At 37.5% G+C, this 21,218-nt stretch overlaps 3 protein-coding genes across 4 annotated transcripts; all 3 read right to left on the reverse strand.

The window, feature by feature from the left end:
* Positions 1 to 1,359: 1,359 nt before the first annotated feature.
* LOC137734642 (putative inactive purple acid phosphatase 29) lies at positions 1,360 to 4,207 on the reverse strand. 2 transcript variants are annotated; one of them, XM_068473892.2, is made up of 4 exons: positions 3,602 to 4,207; positions 2,982 to 3,376; positions 2,362 to 2,812; positions 1,360 to 1,620 (listed from the first exon to the last, which is right to left on the reverse strand). In XM_068473892.2, exons 1-4 carry the CDS (start codon positions 3,921 to 3,923, stop codon positions 1,586 to 1,588), a joined length of 1,203 nt encoding a protein of 400 aa, XP_068329993.2. In that variant the 5' UTR covers positions 3,924 to 4,207; the 3' UTR covers positions 1,360 to 1,585. The 2 variants fall into 2 exon arrangements, with proteins under 2 accessions (XP_068329993.2, XP_088552667.1); XM_088696541.1 differs by lacking the exon at positions 1,360 to 1,620 and having other exon boundaries at positions 2,120 to 2,812; positions 3,602 to 4,051.
* A 1,808-nt stretch (positions 4,208 to 6,015) lies between these two features.
* LOC148695889 (putative LRR receptor-like serine/threonine-protein kinase At3g47570) lies at positions 6,016 to 7,126 on the reverse strand. The gene is made up of 3 exons (XM_088697421.1): positions 7,025 to 7,126; positions 6,700 to 6,910; positions 6,016 to 6,431 (listed from the first exon to the last, which is right to left on the reverse strand). The coding sequence occupies exons 1-3, from the start codon at positions 7,124 to 7,126 to the stop codon at positions 6,016 to 6,018; spliced, it is 729 nt and encodes a 242-aa protein (XP_088553547.1).
* Positions 7,127 to 9,232: 2,106 nt separating this feature from the next.
* On the reverse strand, positions 9,233 to 10,709 carry LOC137735395 (3-oxo-5-alpha-steroid 4-dehydrogenase (DUF1295)). The gene is made up of 3 exons (XM_068474820.2): positions 10,326 to 10,709; positions 9,977 to 10,240; positions 9,233 to 9,868 (listed from the first exon to the last, which is right to left on the reverse strand). Exons 1-3 carry the CDS (start codon positions 10,554 to 10,556, stop codon positions 9,392 to 9,394), a joined length of 972 nt encoding a protein of 323 aa, XP_068330921.1. The 5' UTR covers positions 10,557 to 10,709; the 3' UTR covers positions 9,233 to 9,391.
* Between the last annotated feature and the right edge of the window lie 10,509 nt (positions 10,710 to 21,218).

Below are 21,218 nucleotides of genomic sequence, written 5' to 3' on the forward strand. Positions count from 1 at the left end.
CGGAATGCATGCAGAAATATGATAAAAAGTGAAGTGATGAAATGAACTTGTACATCCCCATGGTATCTGTTTTGCAGCTTTTGCTTGAAACTTTAATTTGGCCAAGTCTTGCAGCTTGAGGAGAATCCAATTTTGAGAGATTAAAGAAACATATGCCACTAGACAGACTTCTGAATGTGTCCTCAATATTCAAAGATAGCACTTTGCAGAAAGCACTTTCAAATCTCAATACTTTTGAAACACAGAGCTGCGTGGGACTGGGACCCCTACACTTTGAGAAGGTTAAATGCTAAGCTCATTGAATCACCTCACTGTAAAACATTATCTTTATAACTAACTCGAACATCTTTTTTAGTATTTGGATAAAAGGGTAAACTCTGAACTTCGGATCAAGAGTAAACGCTCTAAAAGAATACTCAAGGGCTTCATCTTTCAAAACAGTTCTTCTAATTTTACAAGGCTCATAAAGTGAATTTCACTTTTTGCAGATGTTCATCCTATTTTCTCCTAGAAATCAAGAGAGCAACTTGCATGGAACAGGTTCACCGCTACGTGGTGTCTAGGTCCTATAATGCAACGACAAGTGGACAAAAACTTATATATGGTTTTGTATTAGTGGGTTGGGACATCACAATGAACCCGTTCTATATAAGTCATTCTCCTAAACAGGTGGTAGAGATTGTGGATCCTGTTCTTGTTCAGGAAAAAGAAGAAGGGGAGACAAGCGCATACCAATGTTTTACTAAGGCTAGCACAAAGATCCACATCAAAATTGAAGAAAGCTTGATTTCAATTTTGGAAATCGGCCTTGCCTGCTCTGCGGAGTTGCCTAGAGAAAGATTGGACGTCACTGATGTTGTTGCTGAGATGTGTCGGATCAGAAACAAACTTCGATCAGATAAAATGTTGGATTAGAATAAGCATACTGTTAATATGTTGCATTAGCATGTAATAATTTTATTAATCAACACTGTGTTATTAGCACTGTGGTCGAGACGTTGCATGATAATAGGAGGAATAGCCCGGGGAATTTGATCTTCACGAAGATTCTAGTCTTAGAGTTATACATAGCGATTTGAAACTGTTAAGTCTCTCTCTGGGAATGTTCCATCCTCTTCCGGAAAGCCAAGTGAAACTGTAAAGTCTCTTCCAAACCCGAGCAACCGGCCTTCTTTGCAGGAAGATCTACGACTCACCGACATCAAACAAGTGCTCATAGTTGGTCTCTGCAAATGGTTTGACGATTCCAGAAGATGTCCCGCGTTGAGAATTTGATGGGCGACGATGGCTTGCACGATCAACACAAGCCACTGTCACCAATTGTAGATAAACAGTGTGTAGTATAAATGACAATCAACCTTTTTACACCATTTTTCTGGGTCCTGTTTACTATATTTCAGAATGCACTTATATAGCATACAAACAGTACATTTACTCCCTTTTTTTTTTCATAGATTTCATTTATTGTCTGTTACGTTACAAAGAAACAAATGACAATTTCCTCGCCAGGATTTTCACAACTTTCTCATGCCTAGTTTCTTGCCTATAAACTCTCCCTGCTTACCGTCTGGCTTGTGGTCGTTACTCAATTACCGCCAACAAGTTTCTTTCTACGCATACCTGTTCAATATAGATGAAATAAGAAAATGAGAGGAAGCGGGCAGACAGCATGTGAGAAATAGTAATGCATTTTGATCTTTGCGATAAGGATTAAACCGCAATGATAGTTGAAGCAGTGGATACAGAATTTAACACGAATCATCACTATCGTAGATCAAGATCAGATGTTTCCAGTTTCTCTTTTCAGATTTCGAGTGAGAAATGGGGAGAAGGTGTTTGGTCAAGATGGTATAGAGATGTATGAGGAACTAGGCTCTGTGTATAAGGGATTCCTTTAGCAGCAAGCAACGATGGCTTGTGATCAACACAATAAGGGAAGTTGAGAAGCGGAAGAAAGAATTTTAATGTTGTATTATTGTGGCAAAGCTGCCGGACAGATAAAAACACAACTCTAGATCCAGTATCACATAAGCATGGGATCGAACAATTTACAAGCTGTTCAGAAAACTGCAAGTTTTAATGAACGGGCAGAAGTTATGAGCAGTAAAACATCTCCACATTGACAAGCATAAAAGAATTATCCATGGAATGAAATCAAGTAAAAAGCCTACATGGATGCAAATGCATATTTAGTCAATGGATCCCTGGAATCCATGCCACAAGCTTGTTACATTATTATGTTATGCATAAACGTAACAGAGACCACTTATTATGTTCCTAGAAGACCACTTATCAATGTCTAGAAAGAACTAGGAATAGGGCAGTACTGAAATTTTTTGTGCTCCTTTAAGGAATACGTACCCACAGAGCTCTTGCTCCAGAGAACCTGACCATCGATAGCAGTGAGGTGCTCATCATCAAGGCGCTTCCATGTTTTGATGGACTTGACCGCTCCCCAACCTCCCTTAACCGTTTTCTCTAAGTTTGCTTCCACCACCCTTGCTCTCCTATCCCATCCAGCCTTCCCATAAGCATGGTATCCAAATCCCCCAGCATAACAAAGGTTTATACCAGTTAGCTCCCCACAGAAGTCATTGAGGTGATCATGGCCTACGAATGCTGCCTTCACATCTCCTGCTGCAACCATAGTTGTGAAGAAGCCCGAGTTCACAGAAGCAGAGCTAATGCCTTCTTGTTTCACTCCTGTAAAGTTTGATGAGTCAAAACTAGCAAATTCCGGCAATGGTATGTGAAAGTATGCAAGCCCTGGCGCAGGCGCTTTCTGGGGTAGGGGCTTGCTCATATATGCTTTCTGCAGGGAAAAAGACGGTGCCATCAGAACTAATTAGAAATAAGTTACTTGCTCAATGTGGATTTTAATCATCACAGATAAATATTGTGCAAGGGTTGATGGAAATGACTAGTTTAGGTAAATGTGTGCCATAAAAAAAGAACGGTGAGCAAAGTAGCGCGGCTAGTACCTGAAGCTTTGCAGAAGTTTGTTCAAACCAATATTGTTGGGAGGGTTTGATCCAACCATAGCCACCTATGGAGGGAACCGTGGAGTAATCTCCGCTGTCAAGGAAGTAAAGATTGAGAACCGATTTGTTTTCAAAACCAAAGCCCTCAACTCCGGCGACCTCTAGGTTATAGTTCCCAAAACCATCAATAACATCTTGGCCTAAAGGATTAACTTGAGCCAGAGTGTTCTTCAACCCAACTATGTGTTTCATTACCCCTTCCCTCGAGAGGTCGGATTCCTGATCATGGTTCCCCAACACAGCTGCCCACGGGATGTTGGACGCGATTGCTGGGGCGAACGCCTCGTTCAAAGATTTAGCAGCATTCGTGGCATCAAACCCGTATATGTTATCTCCTGTTGCACAAAGTTCAGATTGGAGAACCAATCAGAAATCCTAATATCATAGCTAAAATCAAATCTTTGCTAAACAAAATTCAATGCTCATCAGCTGAAACAATGTCCTATCCTAAACCAAATCCAATGCTCATCGTGTCCTATTCCTATCCTATCCTATCTAACCCCATCCCAACAACAACACATAAACATAAACAAGAACAATGAAAGGGGAAGAACAAATACCGGTGAAGACAATGAGATTCGGCTTCTCCGCCTCGATCATGCGGCGGACAAAGGCGGTGGTGTTGAGGTCAGAGCAAGTTGCAAACTGGGACGGCAGCACATCCTCACAAGGTGTAGTCTTGCCATTGCCGTAGTGCATATCCGCCACTTGCAGAATCTTAAACCGCCCATCTGTCCCAAACCTCAGCTTCTTCTCCCCAATTCCTCGGTGATGGTGGTGATGCTGTTGTTTTGCAGCAGCCAAAACCCATATCGGAAGCAGCGCCGCCACCACAACCCCCGCTAAAAATGGACTCCTGAGCACCTCCCTGTCCCTCTTCATCCTCACTGGACCACCTCATCTCCCAGACCACCGACCCTGAACCACCATTATAAACTCACGAGTTGCACCAACAAAAACCTTATTTTTCTCATTTTTTTTATTCCTTCAAAGTTTTAACTTTTTCTCGGCAACCAAACAAAAGTCGGTCTCAGTCTGCCTGCCATTAATTAAGCAATAAATACCAAAAACAAACAGAATTCCTATGTAAGCATATTTTCCAGCCGATCACAGATAGGCATCAATGCACGAGGCAGTTCTCCATTGGATCCCACCGGATCCTTTTCCTAGGATCAGGAGATAATGTGATCGTGATCGTTTATCGTATATTGTACGGTTAACAATCATTTAAAATTTAAAATTAAATATAAATAGCACCTAACGAAAGCTGACCGCATAATATACAATTAACGATCATAGCAACGGAATTTCCGAAAAGAAAAATTCGTTGAGAATTTCAGTTCAGATTTTTGCTAAATCAAATCCAAAATTAATTACCAAATCAAATGTCTGTAATTTATTAATTTGATAAACGTAATTGTAGGTTTTCTTAGGTGTTTAAAAATATAGACTTTGGAGTTAGTACGAATAAAGTAATGAGTTGGAATTAGAATAAAACGAGAGTTCCGTTCCATTCCCTCTAATATTTAAAAATAAATAAACACTTGGACAAGAGTTCCGTTTCCTCCAACGTGATAAAAAAAAAAAATCAAAAACTTGTAGTAGCACGTTGTATATGTCTTGACTTCTTGTTACAACTTGAGAGTCTTACCATTATCATTATTGTTGCATCAACATTGAGCTGTTTCGCTATGCTTCTCCACTCGGCGCAAGCTCTCGCAAGAAATGGCAGGGCAACTGCTCTTGCAACAATTGCCCTCCTATTTTTCCACCGGTGGAGCAACTTCTTTTGGGCAAGAAAGCAATTTTACTCAGTTACAACGGCAATAAGGATGAGTGGAGATGCTCTAACACACTAAAAAATTTATCTAATATGACCTCAACCACCCATTATCTATTCTAAAAATTCTAATAATGACATGCATGGAATAAATAAAGGCATCACCCTTAGAGTTAGATGTGCCGCCAATTAACAAACTAAAGTTTAAACGGCTAAAAATTACTATACACACTCGAAAAATCTTATGTATTTTGTCATGTGAAAAAATTTGATACACAAAATGCAACAACTACTTTATGATAATTGTTGGGGAAGGGCAATCAAGCCAGGCAATCTAGTTAAGGCAAAGTTTCTCTTTTCTTTTTATTCCACAGAGCAGAGTGCGCCCCAACAAGCCTAATAGGCTAATATGCTCATTGAATCACCTCCCAGTAAAACATTCTGAACTTACACAAATGTTTTACCTTTTTTACACTTGCATACAAGGTTAAGCTCTCAACTGTTTTTTAAACCTTGAACTTCGGATTCAGGGGTAAACGCTCTAAAACAATACTCAAAGGTTTCGTCTTTGAAACCGTCCTAAATTTACGACATTCATAAAAGTGAATCTGTACCTTTTTTTTTACAATGCTCGTCTTGTTTTCTCCTCTAAATCAGTGTTCTCTGAAGGAAGAACATGATTCATTAGCTTAATTTCACAGTGCACATATGGTTAAGCACATGGCAGGACAGCCACAGCTCTTCTTTTGCAAAAGATCCATCAGTGGGATTCTTGGACTTAAAAATGAAAAAGGTTCCTACTTCCTACAAAATTAGGGGCAAGGGGTCCTGTAACTGTATCTTAGAACACTGGCAAAGCTAACGTCTACCTGTCCCATGAAAATAGACAAAAGCTACGTAAGTTATGGTGGGTCAAGCTGATTCCACTTTTACAGCTGTTATTCCAATAGATACGAACTCTCATGAAACGAGTTCACTGTTGTTGTGGCGCTATGATCTAATAATACTATGTCTGTAGGTTTCTCTTTACATGACATTGCATTATTAAATCGGAACATCACGTGGCAAAATAACTATGTAACACAACGGTTCATCCAAGATTCCTTAGGGAAAGAAAAAAAATGACAATCTCTTCATCGATACTGTTTTACTGATCAAGAAAATCTCCAGCTCACATATCAGGAAACAATATTCTTACATGCTTAACACAACGTATATTTTATGATCCGCTCGAATTTTGTTTCTGATCCGACACATCTCAGCCATAGCATCAGCGATGTCCAACCTTTCTCCATGCACGTTTGTAGAGCAGTCAATGCCATTTTCAAGGATTGAAATCAAGCTCTCTTCAAATTTGATGTGAATCGTTGTGCTGGCCTTAGTAAGACGTTGGTTTGCGCTCATATCCCCTTCCTGTTTTTCGTGAAGAAGAACAAGATCCACAATCTCAACCACCTGCTCTAGTAGTGCTGCCTTGACATAGTTGTCAAGATTTGAAGTTCCTTGAAACACGTCACTGGTTGGCCTTTTTCCGGTAAACATTTCCAACAGGAGGATGCCGTAACTGGACTCGTCACCTTGTGTCCACACTTCATGTCCCATACCATACTCTGCATTTATACAAGTTTTTTTAACAGTGTAAATATCAGCTGAAGGCCCTACTAAAATATCACGAAAAAGAATTAGAAATTGCTCACTTGGAGTATAACCGATTGTTCCTTTTACTCTGATGGAGCTTGATTGCTTACCAAAACCATCTTTAAGAGTTGTGGGAAGAAAACTCGCCAACCCAAAGTCACCTACATGTCCAATTAGATCGTCGTCGAGAAGAACATTGCTGGGTTTGACAGGTCACAATGAAATATTGGCACGTGACACTGATGATGGTGGATATGTCCAATGCCATTGCAACACCAATAGCAATGTTCACCCATTGAGAAAAAGTCAAGCTTCTTGCCCTCTCATTTGTCTCATTACTTGTCTGAGCTGGATGCAACCATTTCTCTAAGCTCCCATTCACCATGAACTCGTAAATTAAGGCCTTGAAATCAGAATCACGATGGTCGAATCCTGAGCATGCAGACAGTACCTTCACAAGGTTATGGTGTCTAATATTCAAGGCCTCACACTTAGCTTTGAAACTTTTGGAAGCTCCACGTCAAACAAGGTACGTTGGGTACCTTGATGGCAATTGTCGTTTCACCTTGATCAAGTAATCTTTTATAAACTGAACCGTAACTTCCCAACCAATCAAGTTGGCAAAGGAGGATCCATCAGTAGCTTTAAGAAGACTTTGGTAAGACATCTTTGGGAAAAATTCAAAATCACAGGAAGGATGCTCCTTTTTTTTACTCTGGAAACTACAAAGGTAAAAATACGCAAATGGAAAAGCGAGTCCAGAAAGCGGGAATTTCCCCATTTAGTGAATTATTGTGCAATACCAAAGTTTGCAGCTTACGCAGACGGCCAATTTCTGGGGGATTTCATGGTGGAAGCTGTTGTTTAAGAGACTAAACACTCTGATGAAACTCAAATTTCCAACACGTGGTGATATGAGCGTCCAAGTTTCAAGGATTTTAGCTCCAGGTGATCCTCTCGTGGCGGTAACCACATGACACACCATGCCAGTGGCAAAAGTGGTGGATTCATTCCACGATCTCTCGACTCCAAGGGGATCATTATATATACTAGCCTTGAATTCAGGCACGGCCAGTTTATCTGTCTCGTTGATCCGGCGACAGCCAAACTAAGACATGAGTTGAGAACGGAATGCATGCAGAAATATGATAAAAAGTAAAGTGATGAAATGAACTTGTACATCCCCATGGTATCTGTTTTGCAGCTTTTGCTTGAAAGTTGAAACTTTAATTTGGCCAAGTTTTGCAGCTTGAGGAGAATCCAATTTTGAGAGATTAAAGAAACATATGCCACTAGACAGACTTCTGAATGTGTCCTCAATATTCAAAGATTGCACCTTGCAGAAAGCACTTTCAAATCTCAATACTTTTGAAACATACTACGCCACCTGCTTTTTAAGCCCTCACAATCACAGGAATTATAGAGCTGCGTGGGACTGGGACCCCTACACTTTGAGAAGGTTAAATGCTAAGCTCATTGAATCACCTCACTGTAAAACATTATCTTTATAACTAACTCGAACATCCTTTTTAGTATTTGGATACAAGGGTAAACTCTGAACTTTGGATCAAGAGTAAACGCTCTAAAAGAATACTCAAGGGCTTCATCTTTCCAAACAGTTCTTCTAATTTTACAAGGCTCATAAAGTGAATTTCACTTTTTGCAGATGTGCATCCTATTTTCTCCTAGAAATCGAGAGTAACTTGCATGGAACAGGTTCACTGCTACGTGGTGTCTAGGTCCTATAATGCAACGACAAGTGGACAAAAACTTATATATGGTTTTGTATTAGTGGGTTGGGACATCGCAATGAACCCGTTCTATATAAGTCGTTATCCTAAACTGGAGTTCTCTGAAGGTCTACATGATCCATTAGCATGGTTTCCCAGTATTCATATATAGCTAAGCACATGCCAGGACCACCACACCTTTTCCTTTGCAGCAGATTTATCAGTGGGATTCTTGGGGTTTAAAAGAAAAAGGTTCTTACTTCTATAAAAAAAAAAAAAGGGACAGGTGTCCTATAACTGTTTCTAAGTGCACTGACAAAGCGAACAGCTAGCTGTCCGTGAGAAGTCAAATATGTGTATTGTGTATTTGAAAACTACGAAAATTTTGCTATGTTTTGGTGTATGATTAGCACCGGATGAATGAAGTGTTGGATGTGCAACCAAGGATCCAATAGTCAAAGATCTAACGGCCAAACGGCCACACATATACACCGATGCATACTAGAAATCCATGAACATAGAAACCTAAATAGGTGATGGTGGGTTAAAGCTGATTCTACTTTTGCATCATATATTCCAACACATGACTATTTCAAATGAGTTGACTAACTACAAAAACAGAATGGTTCATCCAAGATTCCCCAGAACAATGACAATCACGCAAATGTTAAAGTGGAAACTTGCCTACCCATGTAACTTGGGATCCCATTCCCAATGGAAGTTTTTCAAGTTTCACAAAAGTAGGCAAATGATGTCCTGGTTTAGTACTATAATTATTACTGAAGCTTGTTGAGCCTTGTGCATTTCAATTGAAGTAAGTTCTGGAATGAATCGTGTCTTCGTGATACAGTTAACTCTTTAAGCTACCATCTTGTGCTGTTATATTTAACAGTACAGATTTCGATCCTATGTTTATCGTAACACAATGGAATTTAAGAACAAAGCCACATCTCATGGAAATTCCACATTCTAAACTAAAGGCAACTGTTTAAGTAAATTCTGAACAATTTTGTACAATTTCTTACTACTACTAAGTAGAGAGATTATCACAAATAAAATCCAACTTGCATTCATTTCTTTCAAACAAATACCAGTTGATGACAACTTTTGAACATAGGACATTATAAGACACGAACACAGATTATGGATAGATTGCAGATAAAAATAACTAGCAAAGCGTAACACACCGAAAGGATTATCAATTAAGCGTTCTTATCTTTTCCTCCTGGAGATGACTTGAACCAAGGTATCCACACTGAGGTTGTCTTCTGATACCGCCTGTATGCTTCTACTCGGTAATCTTGTTTCAGCATTCGGCGTTCGACAAGTATAGTCACATAAGCTAAACACATTGTATTGACCAGAGACCCAACAAAGGCCCATCCATGTCCCAAGTTCCATGCAAATATGACTAATCCCCACCACCACAATTGCTCTCCGAAGTAGTTGGGATGCCGCGAATAGTGCCACAACCCTTCGTCAAGATTCGGAACAACGGGCTTTCCAAGCTCTTTCAGCTTGTTGTTTCGGCTCACAAAGTCATGGAGCTGCGTGTCAGCTAAGTATGCTACAACAATGCCAGTAATGCAGACTATGACGGCAACAAAATCCCATATGTTCAGTGGCACATTAACTGAGTGGATTACATAGAATGGAAGGCATATCCCAATTATAAAAACCTACAAAGGTTAAAAACAACCATCAGAAAACCAAAAGCGACCATTTTTCACATTTTTCACCAGCTTGGAAGCTCATTGAGGCAATTCGACAAACACTTAGAGCACTACCTGTTGAGAGAGGTAAACGGCGAAGAAGGAAACCCACCACCAATGTTTGCCGTACTGTGAGCTCATATCTGTGAACCGCCAGTCCTCCCTGGCACCCCATTGCCAATTTTCCCGCCTAAAGTAGTTGTGGCTAAGCCTAAGGCTCCAAACCCAAGTCAGCGAAATTGCAATCGTCGACCGCCACCGGTTGTAATCAGCCAGAGGGTGAGATCCATAGTAGTGAACGAGCATTACAGGGATCACAGTCCAGTACAAATCGATCATCTGCACCAACCCAATTCATAAAAAAAAATTCAAATTTGCAATTAAGACCCAAAAAGATCAGATTTTGAACGAAAAATCAACGTACCCAGTGGCTGGAAAGAGCTTGGCTGATGACCCAGAAGAGGACGTTGACGTTGAGGAAGAAGAAAACGTTGGCTAGGAGAAGAGGGTGGTGATAGCACCATGTCCAGAGAGGAGAGAGGAAGCTCTCATTTGTTTGGCTATGGTGGTTGCTGAGGAATATGAGGTAGAAGAGAATGGAGGGAAGGGGAGCGAGAAATGCTATCACTGCATTCTTCAAGTTGCCTCCAGCCATGGCCGCAGTAAATCCAATTACCAATGAAGGAATAGACAATAGAGGCCTAGTTTTATAGTCTAGTAATGGAAGTATTAGTTGCTATTAGCAATGGCTGGCTAGCTTTTCTTTTTGTGTTATTTTTGAAAGAGAATAACGTGGAAATGATTTTTCAATTAAAAATTTATGACGATTAATTATTTAACTCATTAAAAAGTATAGGTATGATTTTTTTTTTTCCATCAATTTCATTAGAATTTCGTTAAAATAACTCATGTTGAGAGAACCATTGCTACAATTGGGTTAACGTTTAGAGATTATTACTCTAATTGAGTTAAAGTTGATGGATCATTTCTCTAATTGAATTAAAGTTGAAGAAACAAATCTAAATTTTTTTTTCATTTGGTAATCTATATTTGCACCTTGATTTAGCCTTATGTGCCACGCACATGACTCATTTTAATGGAAGTTTTAATTAAGTTGACAAAACAATCATAGCTACGCGATTTGATGAATTAAAGAACTTATAGTCATGAATTTTAAATTAAAAAATCATCGTTCTAATTGAGTTAAAATTAAAAAAATTATTGCTAAAATTTTCTCAATTTCAAAAATCAAAGAGGGAAAAAAAAAAGTATGCATGATTAATTCCTTGTCCTTCTGCTTTGTGAGTTGGTGGGGGTCAGTGAGAAGCCCTCTCCAAATAATAATCATTAGAACGCCGGTTATCATGTCAAAACCCACTCAATCAAAGGTCTTCTTTTGTAACTTTAGCCACCATTTTTTTAACCTTAATTTAGCAACTTTGTTGTGAAAGAGTTTTATACTGCGAGAGATGTGATTAATAATGTAAACAGTAAATGAGACATTTCGTACTACTTGCTAAATTCGAGAAGAAAAATACTTAGCAATATGCTAGAGTGATGGTTCATAACAGTTATCAGGTTCATAACAGTTATCAGCCAATTCATTTTTAAGAATCAGAAATATAGTTACTTGATTCCCCCAAGCAAAAGCTCGACCCTCCCTTTTCGAGACTCCTCGAGCAGTTTTTAAACCCCCTTTCGAGTGGTTAAAGTTCTAAAAGTAAGAAAAATTGGACTAAGAGTCTTTAGCATATCCAAAAGTTTTGAGAAATTGACTAAAATGATTAGAAATCAAATCTCAATTGTTGAATTAATCAAAATCAATGTCGACAATATATCAATCAAATATCAACGTTATATCAATTAAATATTGATGAGGTAACAATCAAATTTAGACGATTTACAAAAAATTGATCATTTTAACCATTGAGAAATGAAATGTACGTCTTGATTTCGGTCGAAGTGTGTCATGAAAATAGTCATAATTTTAAAATTTCCCACAAAAATGACAAAAGAGAGAAGGGTAATAAGGACTAAAGATAGTTTGAAGACGGTTATTGACACTTGAACTTTTACCCTGCTTAAGTAATTAATCAAAGTAATATTAATCAATCATAAGAGGCGTGCAAACATGCACACAAAATATGTAATAATTATGAGAGATGGTTAAACGTGGTGTTTGCAATGATTTGCTTTGCAGCCTATAATTGTGGTGCAAGCAATCATAAACACTCACATGCCACCCCACATTGTATACAAACTTAAATCCCAGAAACCCTAATTGGTGTCCCCTACCCCCACCCCCCACTCTTCCTCCGAGATTATTTTTGCTAATCATCTTCAAGTGATGATGATGTTCACTACTCTATTTATTACCGTTGAATGAGTTCAAATTTCAAGATTTATGTAGATCATCTACACAAATTTCATAAATTAAACTATCTCATAAACAAAGTTGTGAGCTTTACTACCATTTAAGGATGCTGAGCTAAAAGGCACTTCTGTTTCTCTTCCCAATCTCTCCAAATTCTTCCATAATCTGCGCCGGATGAGAAATCAAAGCTAACATTTTGTACGGCTGCATGCATGCCAGCTACTACAATGTCAATGGATGATCATTTCATTTTGTATATGAACATATAAAAATCACAATTCATATGGTCCACAGGGGAGCTAAATATATATAGCTTTTACTTCTTTTTATAATGTCTCCTTAGCATGCAGAGCGTCGGATACAATACAATTATACAAAACACCCTTTTGCTTTTGGCATGCTCTTCTTCATTGAAAAAACTCAAATTGACCACAATGATTTTACTAGGTTACAAATCCAGGCATGCAATATAAACCAAGATGTTCGCTAATGCGATGTGACATTAATCGTACAACAAAATACAATATAACTTATATATGAGATATTGCATTTTTAATATCATCGAGGTTTTTTATAATAAACTTCACACATAACAATATATGGTTAAGTATGAATAGTATCAATGATATTTATCATTAAATATTGACCTAATTGGTGGTCGATTGCCAAGACGTTTTGCACTTTTTTTTTTTTGTCAAAAAAGTTAATTTCATTGAAGGAAAAAACTACTACAATGTAAGGATAACTCAAAAAGAGTTTAAGATGGTAAACAAAAGCCGGATACCACAAAAGAAACTTACAATGAGATAGGAGATGAGTAGCCCATAGCAACATGCAATCAAAAAAACCTAGACTTGAAAAAGTAGAGCATCCACCTCCATCAAATAAGCTGCACAACTACCACAAAGTCGCTGTCGCCACCTTGAAGAGAGAACAAAGAACTAAAAGGATGAAAGAAAAATAAGGGTAGCAAGCCACTGTGCTAGAGCGCTCTTATAATCCTATCAAATAATGTAAATTGCACTTTAAATGCTACCGCACTCCGCTGGAGGAGGTTCTTGAAGGAGACACTCGTTTACTACCAAAAAAGTATTATTAGGTAGACTAAATTTATAAATTATGTAATGTATCACTAATAAAAAAAGCACGTTAATTATAATCCATCAATAATCACGCCATATAATTTACAAAACTTAGTTTAAATAGATGTGACAAGTGGTGCGGCTATACAAACTTCCATCTCAGAGGCTCAGGCAGGTAAGAAATTGGCTCCCACAAATCTACCTCCGGTGCTAAATTATCATAACTACCAAGAAGAAACCATCCTCCACCACATAATTACCGAAAATAAAATTAGGTAGACCAAATTTTTAAACTAAATTTGTAAACCAAATAATATGTTATAGATAAGCATGTTAACCGACACTTAATTATAATTCAATCATCTACACCCACATCATTTGGTTTGTAAATTTGGTTTAAAAAATTTGATGTTCCTAACATTATCCAAATATTAAAGGTGGAACAAAATTAAAAATGAATTAATTATCAAATCAGCAAGTACGTGGCTTGAGTAATATTAGGAGCGGTTTAAGGCTTTACCCGCCCCTAATTAGTATTTTGTAGCTAATTTTCCACTAATTGAAGTTTTAGGGGCAAATCTAACTGCCACTAATGCTTTCTATCTTGGTAGTGGATGAACTGAGTAGCATGGGTAGATGGTTGAGAATTCGCGGTAAGAAACCATATTTGGAGAGGAACAAGGCATAAAAACTAGATATGAGACAAACTCAGAGCAAATAGAGACAAAGCTCAGAGAACACCGAGATACAAAACGCTCAGAACAATGGCATCCGAAAAGTAAGGCCATGAAAAGATTAGCAAAATGGAGGAGGAGTTGGGAAGGAAAGGAGACAACATGACCATTTGCTACCACCGTCCTGAATAGGAGGAAGGGGCCGACGACTAAAATGAAAGATGTTAGGATTTTTTAAGCTGCAGGTGTTGTTAAGCGAGACTTTTTTCTGTTTTCCTTTTATTTAGAAAGCACATGCAAAGACGTCTTACGCTTAAGTTGAAACTTTACATGAAACTAAGCCTTGTGTCGACATGTATCACAACACACGCAAAAGGTATTTTGGCATATGTAAAAAGGAAAATTTTATTTGGACTCAGCTATCTTATCTCTACACGCAATTAAAAAATTTTCTCTACTAAACTTTCAAGTTTGCCCTTAAATAAATGAGAACAAGAAAATAAAAGAAAATAAACATTGGTGTTTTTACCTCTACACCCAATAACTCAAAAAAATGGCACACCACTGCACTCCTCCATTATTTCCCCAAAAACACATCCAAATGATAACAAAATATTCTCCCAAGTTCATAAACAAGTAAGCTTGCTAAAAACCCTAGCGGCCCTCATTTATAATTTCAGCGGAGAAAACTTCTTACAAATTCGTTGGACATGAAACAAATTCCTGCAATATGAGAAAAATGCTTCCATGTCAGTGTCTATTTAGAAGAGATGGCAACAAGGGTTTCTAGCAAGCTGACTTGTTAGTTTAATAATTTATGCAAGTAGCCAACTCCCAGATAATGGTTCCAACAAACAAACAAACATATCAATTGAGAACCTACGCTGAAATAATAAATGAGGGCTATTAAGGGTTTCTAACAAGCTAACTCGTTGATGAACTCGAGAGAATACTTTGTTGTTATTTGTGTGGGTTTTACAGGAAATAATGGAGGAGTGCACTAGTGTGCCAGTTTTTGAGTTATTAGGTGTAGAGATAAAAATACCAATGTTTATTTTCTTTTCTTTTCTTATCCTTATTTATTTAAGGGTAAACTTGGAAGTTTAGTAGATAAAATTTGTTAGTTGGGTGTAGAGATAAGATAACTGGGTCCAATTATCCACAGAAACCCTAGCTAGCCTGTATCGTGATATTCTTTAACTTTGTGTCGACCTATATCACAATACACCTAAAAGGTTAATTTGCTACAAACTTAACTTAAATCACAAACATACAATTCTCGCAAAGCATATTACGGAACTGATTATGGGAATTAGGGTTTAGGGTTAGTGTTTTACAAATTTCATCAGTTGCTTGTACAATAAACTCAAAGAACGAAATTGACGAAAATAGTGAGACAAAGCTTGTCAAGCGTTGCTGGTTTGAGTATCTTACTTTATCCATGTTAACAACATTGTTTAAAATTACTAGTAAGTTATTATAGCTAACCACTTTATCACGCAGCAAGCTCTTTTACATTCTCCCAACAAATGAAATCCGGGAGCCCTCTTCAAAGGAGAAAAAACAACATCAAAAGCATCAAAACCCCATAAACAATAGTGATCCAGTCCACAATTTAGATTAACTTAAAAGAAGAATATCAATATAAAAAATATTGGACAAAATGAAAAGGACAAATTCTATGGGTGCACACATTTTTTCTCCCCTACACTAGAGGTGTGCATAAGGAGAAAAGCGACGTATCGAAATCATTTCTCCATTTTATGTTCCTAATGTATGTGTTAAATAATTTGGACTTAGTCAAATTAGCTAAAACAGTGTGCTTCATCCACACCAAAGTCTAAATCTCCGTCCCTACAAATTTCAAATAAAATATCGATGTATGAAAAAAATTAGGGGTGGTTCGGTATGGGATACTGAATCAAAACTAGTATCCCGAATCCCAAACCGAAAATTTTCGAGACAGGAATTTGAATACCAATCCCAAACCAAATTTTTGGGAATCCCAAATTTTGGGAATCCTGAAATATTTTCAGGATTTCGGGACAAATCGGGAATCCCAAATTAAAATGTGAAATTATGATTTATTCTTCAAATATATAATTCAAGAACACATTCATGAACTAGGAATGTCATTTCATTCACACTACCATTTAATCGAACATTGGCATGACTGACTGTTTTTATCAGAGTCAAAATTCAAATTAATTAAACCCTTTTGACAATCTGTTGAGAGACAAAAGAATCAAGCCTTCTGAAATCATCAGCCATGACAGCAACAATAATAAAATCCAAATGAATATCAAACAGAACATGAAAAATATGCAAGGTGTAGGGCATTCCAGGTTGTAAAGCATGAATTAGAAACTACTAGCATCAATTATAAAAGAATAATATATATAATATATATATATATATATATATATATATTTTCAGTTTGGTATGGGATTCCCAAAATATCGAGAAACCAATCCCGAATCCCGTACCGAAATTTCAGGATCGGTTCGGGATAACATCTCGAAAATTTTAGGAATTTCGGTTTGGGAAATTTTTGGTTTGGGATCGGGATTTTTTCGGTTCGGTTTGGGATTTTCGGAAATTTTTTCCACCCCTAAAAAAAATAGTTTGGATTGGGGGACATTTTAACAAATGTTTGAAAAACCGGCCTAGGCACTAGGCGGAGGCCGGCCTTCTCAATTAGGACCTAGGCGTTTAGGAATCAGTGAAGCCTCTAGGCAGCCGCCTAAGCGGTCAAGGTAGCCTCAAGCGATCCTATGTGGTTCAGCTATTTTATATTTTATATGGGAATTGTTATTAGCACTCCAAAAATCTCATTCTACACTCCAAACTTTCTATATTAGGAAAGAAAAATACACTTGTGAGGGGTATATAATGAGATTTTTGGAGTGCCAATAACATTTCCCTTTTATATATTTATTTATTTATTCAAACTTTTATAGTATTATATCATTATTTTAATATTTTTCAAAAAGAATATTTTATTATTATAGTTATATTTATGGCCCGTGGGGCCCACAAATCAGACTCTCTTCTCTCATCTCCTGCCACGTGGCAGTTCCTCCCCCACTGTTTGGGGACCCTCTCGAACTCTCTCATCTCTCTCTGCTCTTTCTCAAACTTCCTCTTTCTCTCTCTACTATCCTGTCCCTCAACTCTTTCACCTTTTCTCTCGCGCGTGAGCACCCCATAACCATGACCACTGCACCATCACTCGCCACTCCCTCTAGTGAGCGTCACAACCCAAACTATAGATGAAAACCTGAGCCTTGGACTATTACTTTCTCTCTCTTCTCTCTACACAGTGGCACCACCACTGTTCAAAATTATCTCCGGTGATTTCTTGCTGTTCCCAACTAAGGTGAGCCTCAAACAGCGCCCCCACCCCCCCCCCCCCCCAAAAAAAAACTTCTTAAATCTTGTTTGGTGTATGATTAGGGTACATTTAAGATGTTTTGGCGACATTTTCATGCAGAAATGCCTTGGGGGAAACTTCCCTAGTTTTCGGCGGAGATCCAGCGGCTTTCAATCACTTTTCCAGCCAACTCCGACCATGGTCGAGGAACTCAATGGTATTTTTCGATTCCTTGTTTATTGGGCTTCAAATTGATATATTGGATTGCTAGTTTTAGTGGAGATTTATAGTTGTTTGGAGCTATTGAAATTTTCTAACCAAAAGCCCAGATCTGGCTTTCTCTTTCGTTGGGTTCAGCGAGTGCTGTGAGGCCCATGAGTCCAACGGGTCAACCTGACCTGAGAAAAAAAAGGCATAAGCCCAAACCTTTTGGCCATTGTTCCAGCCTGGCCCAGTTCCGAAATAGGCTCAGAATATTTTAGGAATATTCCTTATGTTGACTTTTTTCAAAAAAATTTCAGAAACGCTTCAAGGCTAATTTCAGCACCCCGAGTTCGTTTTTGACATCCATTTAGTGAAATTTCAAAGTTTTAACGTAGTTGACCGACTCGGCGTCTTGATTGACTTTTAAGGTCGACCGTTGACTTTTTACGAAATTTGACCAGGACCCTTCTTAGCGTAATTCGACGCTCTGATTCCAAATCCGCACTCTATTTTGCCAAATCTAGTCGGTTTAGTTGATTTTTACTAACGGGCCTCAAAATATTATGCTTATGTGCGATTACTATCGGAGAATCCGGTCTTCCTAGTTCGAATGGATGTGACATCGCAAGTACATGTGACTGTTGTAGATATCGAAATTTCGGTGAAATAAATGTTGACCAATAATTAAAATTTCAACGTTCACATATCACATAAATTTTACACGTATCATGTAACTCAATAAAAAATCGAACAAAATCAGAAAAGTCATCAAATAGGACATGTGTCAACACTTGGTAGAAATGATTTATTTCATTTGAATATTATATTCAAAATTAGGCCTTGAAAAAGTCTATAAATAGAAGTCAATTTCATTCATTTCACTTCACCAATTCACATCACACCAAAACCTTGAAGCTTTGAAACTCTAAAGTTCTCAAGCAAATCTCAAATGATCAAGAAAGCCCTTTTCGTTCTTTGTTAAATCCTCCTTCAAGATTAAGCCCCGACGGCCCTTGAAGAAACTTCCCTCAACCTTCGAGATTAAGCCCTGACGGCCCTTGAAGAAAGTGTTCATCGTTCATCATCCGTTCATCCTAAGATCAAGCCCCATCGACCCTTTGGATCAACAACATCAACAAATCCACACACCCGTTCTTCAAGATCAAGCCCAAAAGCCCTTGAAGATCCGTTCATCAACTGTTCATCTAGATCAAGCCCTGAAGGCCCTTGAAGATCCGTTCATTCTAAAATCAAGCCCCGACGGCCCTTTAGATCAACAACATCAACAAATCTGCACAACTGTTCATCCCTAGACTAAGCCCCGACGACCTTTTGAATCAACAGCCCATCCACATATCTACATTTACGAAGATAGAATCAAAGGATCAAATTGTAAAAGAGATTGTAACCCCAAAATTGATACAAAATATTATTTTGTACATGTGTTCTTGTTTTAGGAAAATTCGTGTTTACATAGGTCTTTTCTTTCATGTAGTGTGTGTGTGTGTGTGTGTATTTGTTAGTTTCCATTTATATATTTCATAAAGAATTTGCTATGATACGCCTATATTAGCTTGACGTTTATAAGAATTATCGCATTGATAGAAATTATGAAATTATGCTACGTCCTACGGGATGCACATATATGCGTATTATTATTGATGCCTTAATTATATTTATGGCTGTGAATAGTATTATGGTGACGTGAATTATCAATTTACCACTGTATGATTTTATTTACTTTATCTGTTTATCGTGTGCTACACTGGTGTTAGTACTCTCCCGTGTCAGGGCCAGTCTTTCACGTGTATGTTCACATCGCACCATATGCTCGCTTTGGATCCATTGTAGGTGCCAATCATGTCCTAGATTGCTATAGGCAATTAGGATTCGTGTGTGATGTGCATAGCGCCAATCTTCATGTAATTGTAGTAATATAGCGTAAATCATTATTACACCCAGTTATGTTCATGTCAGAATACCTCTGCATGAACTCATGTGTCAACATGTGTCGATGAGCACTCGATGTGCTATGTTTATTTCTGTGAGATATTGTGATTACTAAAAGTTATATGCTTATTTACAAATTTATAATGTATTGAATTCTTGAGATATTGCAAGCTACGGTAAGTATTTTCATACTATACATAGTATGTATATTTTGGAAACTATACTTGTTTTACGGTGATGGGTTATTATGTTTTCAGAAAGGTTTTTACAAAGCTTTATTTTTAGGCCCACTCACCCTTATTTTTCACCCCTTCAAGTTTTAGTGGCAGATTTTGTGTCGACGAGGATTGCTGGCATAAAGTAGATATTAAAGTCTACTTCCGATGGTATAATTCTCAATCTACTCTACTACTTTACTTATACTCTGACATCACGTGTGGAATGAGTTCATTCCCGTTCACTAGCGCACTCTTACATTTAGGCACTTTTAGGTTTAAATTCACTCACTTTTTCCACATCACTACATCTTATGGCTTCATCGCCCTTCTGGTGACGACCAGCACAGCTCGATTCAGAGTCCAAGTGGACATTCCGGGTTAGGGTGTGTCATATATATATTTATATGATAAATTTATTTAAAATTTAAAAAAAAAAACCCTGGGCTCCTGCTCGGCGTTTGACTAGTACCTAACGCTTTTTAGAACCTTGATTTTAACAAACTTTCTTGAGAAATACTAAGAAGACTCTCAAAAGTAAGACTCTTCGTGGATTCTCTACCACCTCATATTTTTTTTCACAATATTCTATAATGTTAGCACGATAATTAACGTTAAATTGTGAGGTGATAGCAGTGGTGGAGCCAGAAATCGATCTTAGGAGGGGCCTTTAAGCCATATGAAAGAAATTAGACAAAATATAGCAACATAATTAATTGGAGAAAAAATAAGTTTTTTATTATTTATTTATTTTTACATGGAAAATGTTAATCAAACAAATGTGATGGATCTTTAAAATTTGTATGAAAAATTTGGTATTAAGAAGATTATATTATAAAAAATAATTTCTTTATGAGTTTTGATAAAAAAAGGATTAGGTTTGAACAAAAATTTAAGGTCAAGAATCAAAACTATTTCTATGAGATTTTTCTTTCAATATAATTGGATATTCTTCTAAATTGTATAGACCTTTTTTTATATGAACTGACCATAAAAAGAAAATAATTTTTTTTTTTATGGTAAAACAGAAGCTTAGTTATAAGGTTGTATTTAAACAAAAAAAAAATGTTGTATATTGGTTTTAAGAAACAAAAGGTTCTAGGTTACGTTTAAAAAAACCAAAAGTTAATAGGTCCGGTGAGTTTCAAACCCTAAACCCCTCTACGATTGTCAAACTTATACAACCAATAGACCCAATGCTTTATTTGGTTAAAACCAGTAGACAACATGTATATATTGTGAAATTTCAGGATAGGCTTGACCTTACCCTATTCTTCATATGGCTTCATCATTGGGTGACAAAGAGTCTCACTTTGAGAGAGTCTCCTTAGTATTTCTCAACTTTCTTATGGCCCACTTCATAATGTATTTCAATGATTGAATCATTTATCTTTTAGAGCAGTTCCACTGGGGAACTGATAGGCCAGCACCCAGCCAAAACAATG

This window comes from Pyrus communis, chromosome 7 (assembly GCF_041283825.1).
Source record: "Pyrus communis isolate YQ-2024b chromosome 7, ASM4128382v1, whole genome shotgun sequence".
Classification (NCBI taxonomy): Eukaryota; Viridiplantae; Streptophyta; class Magnoliopsida; order Rosales; family Rosaceae; genus Pyrus; species Pyrus communis.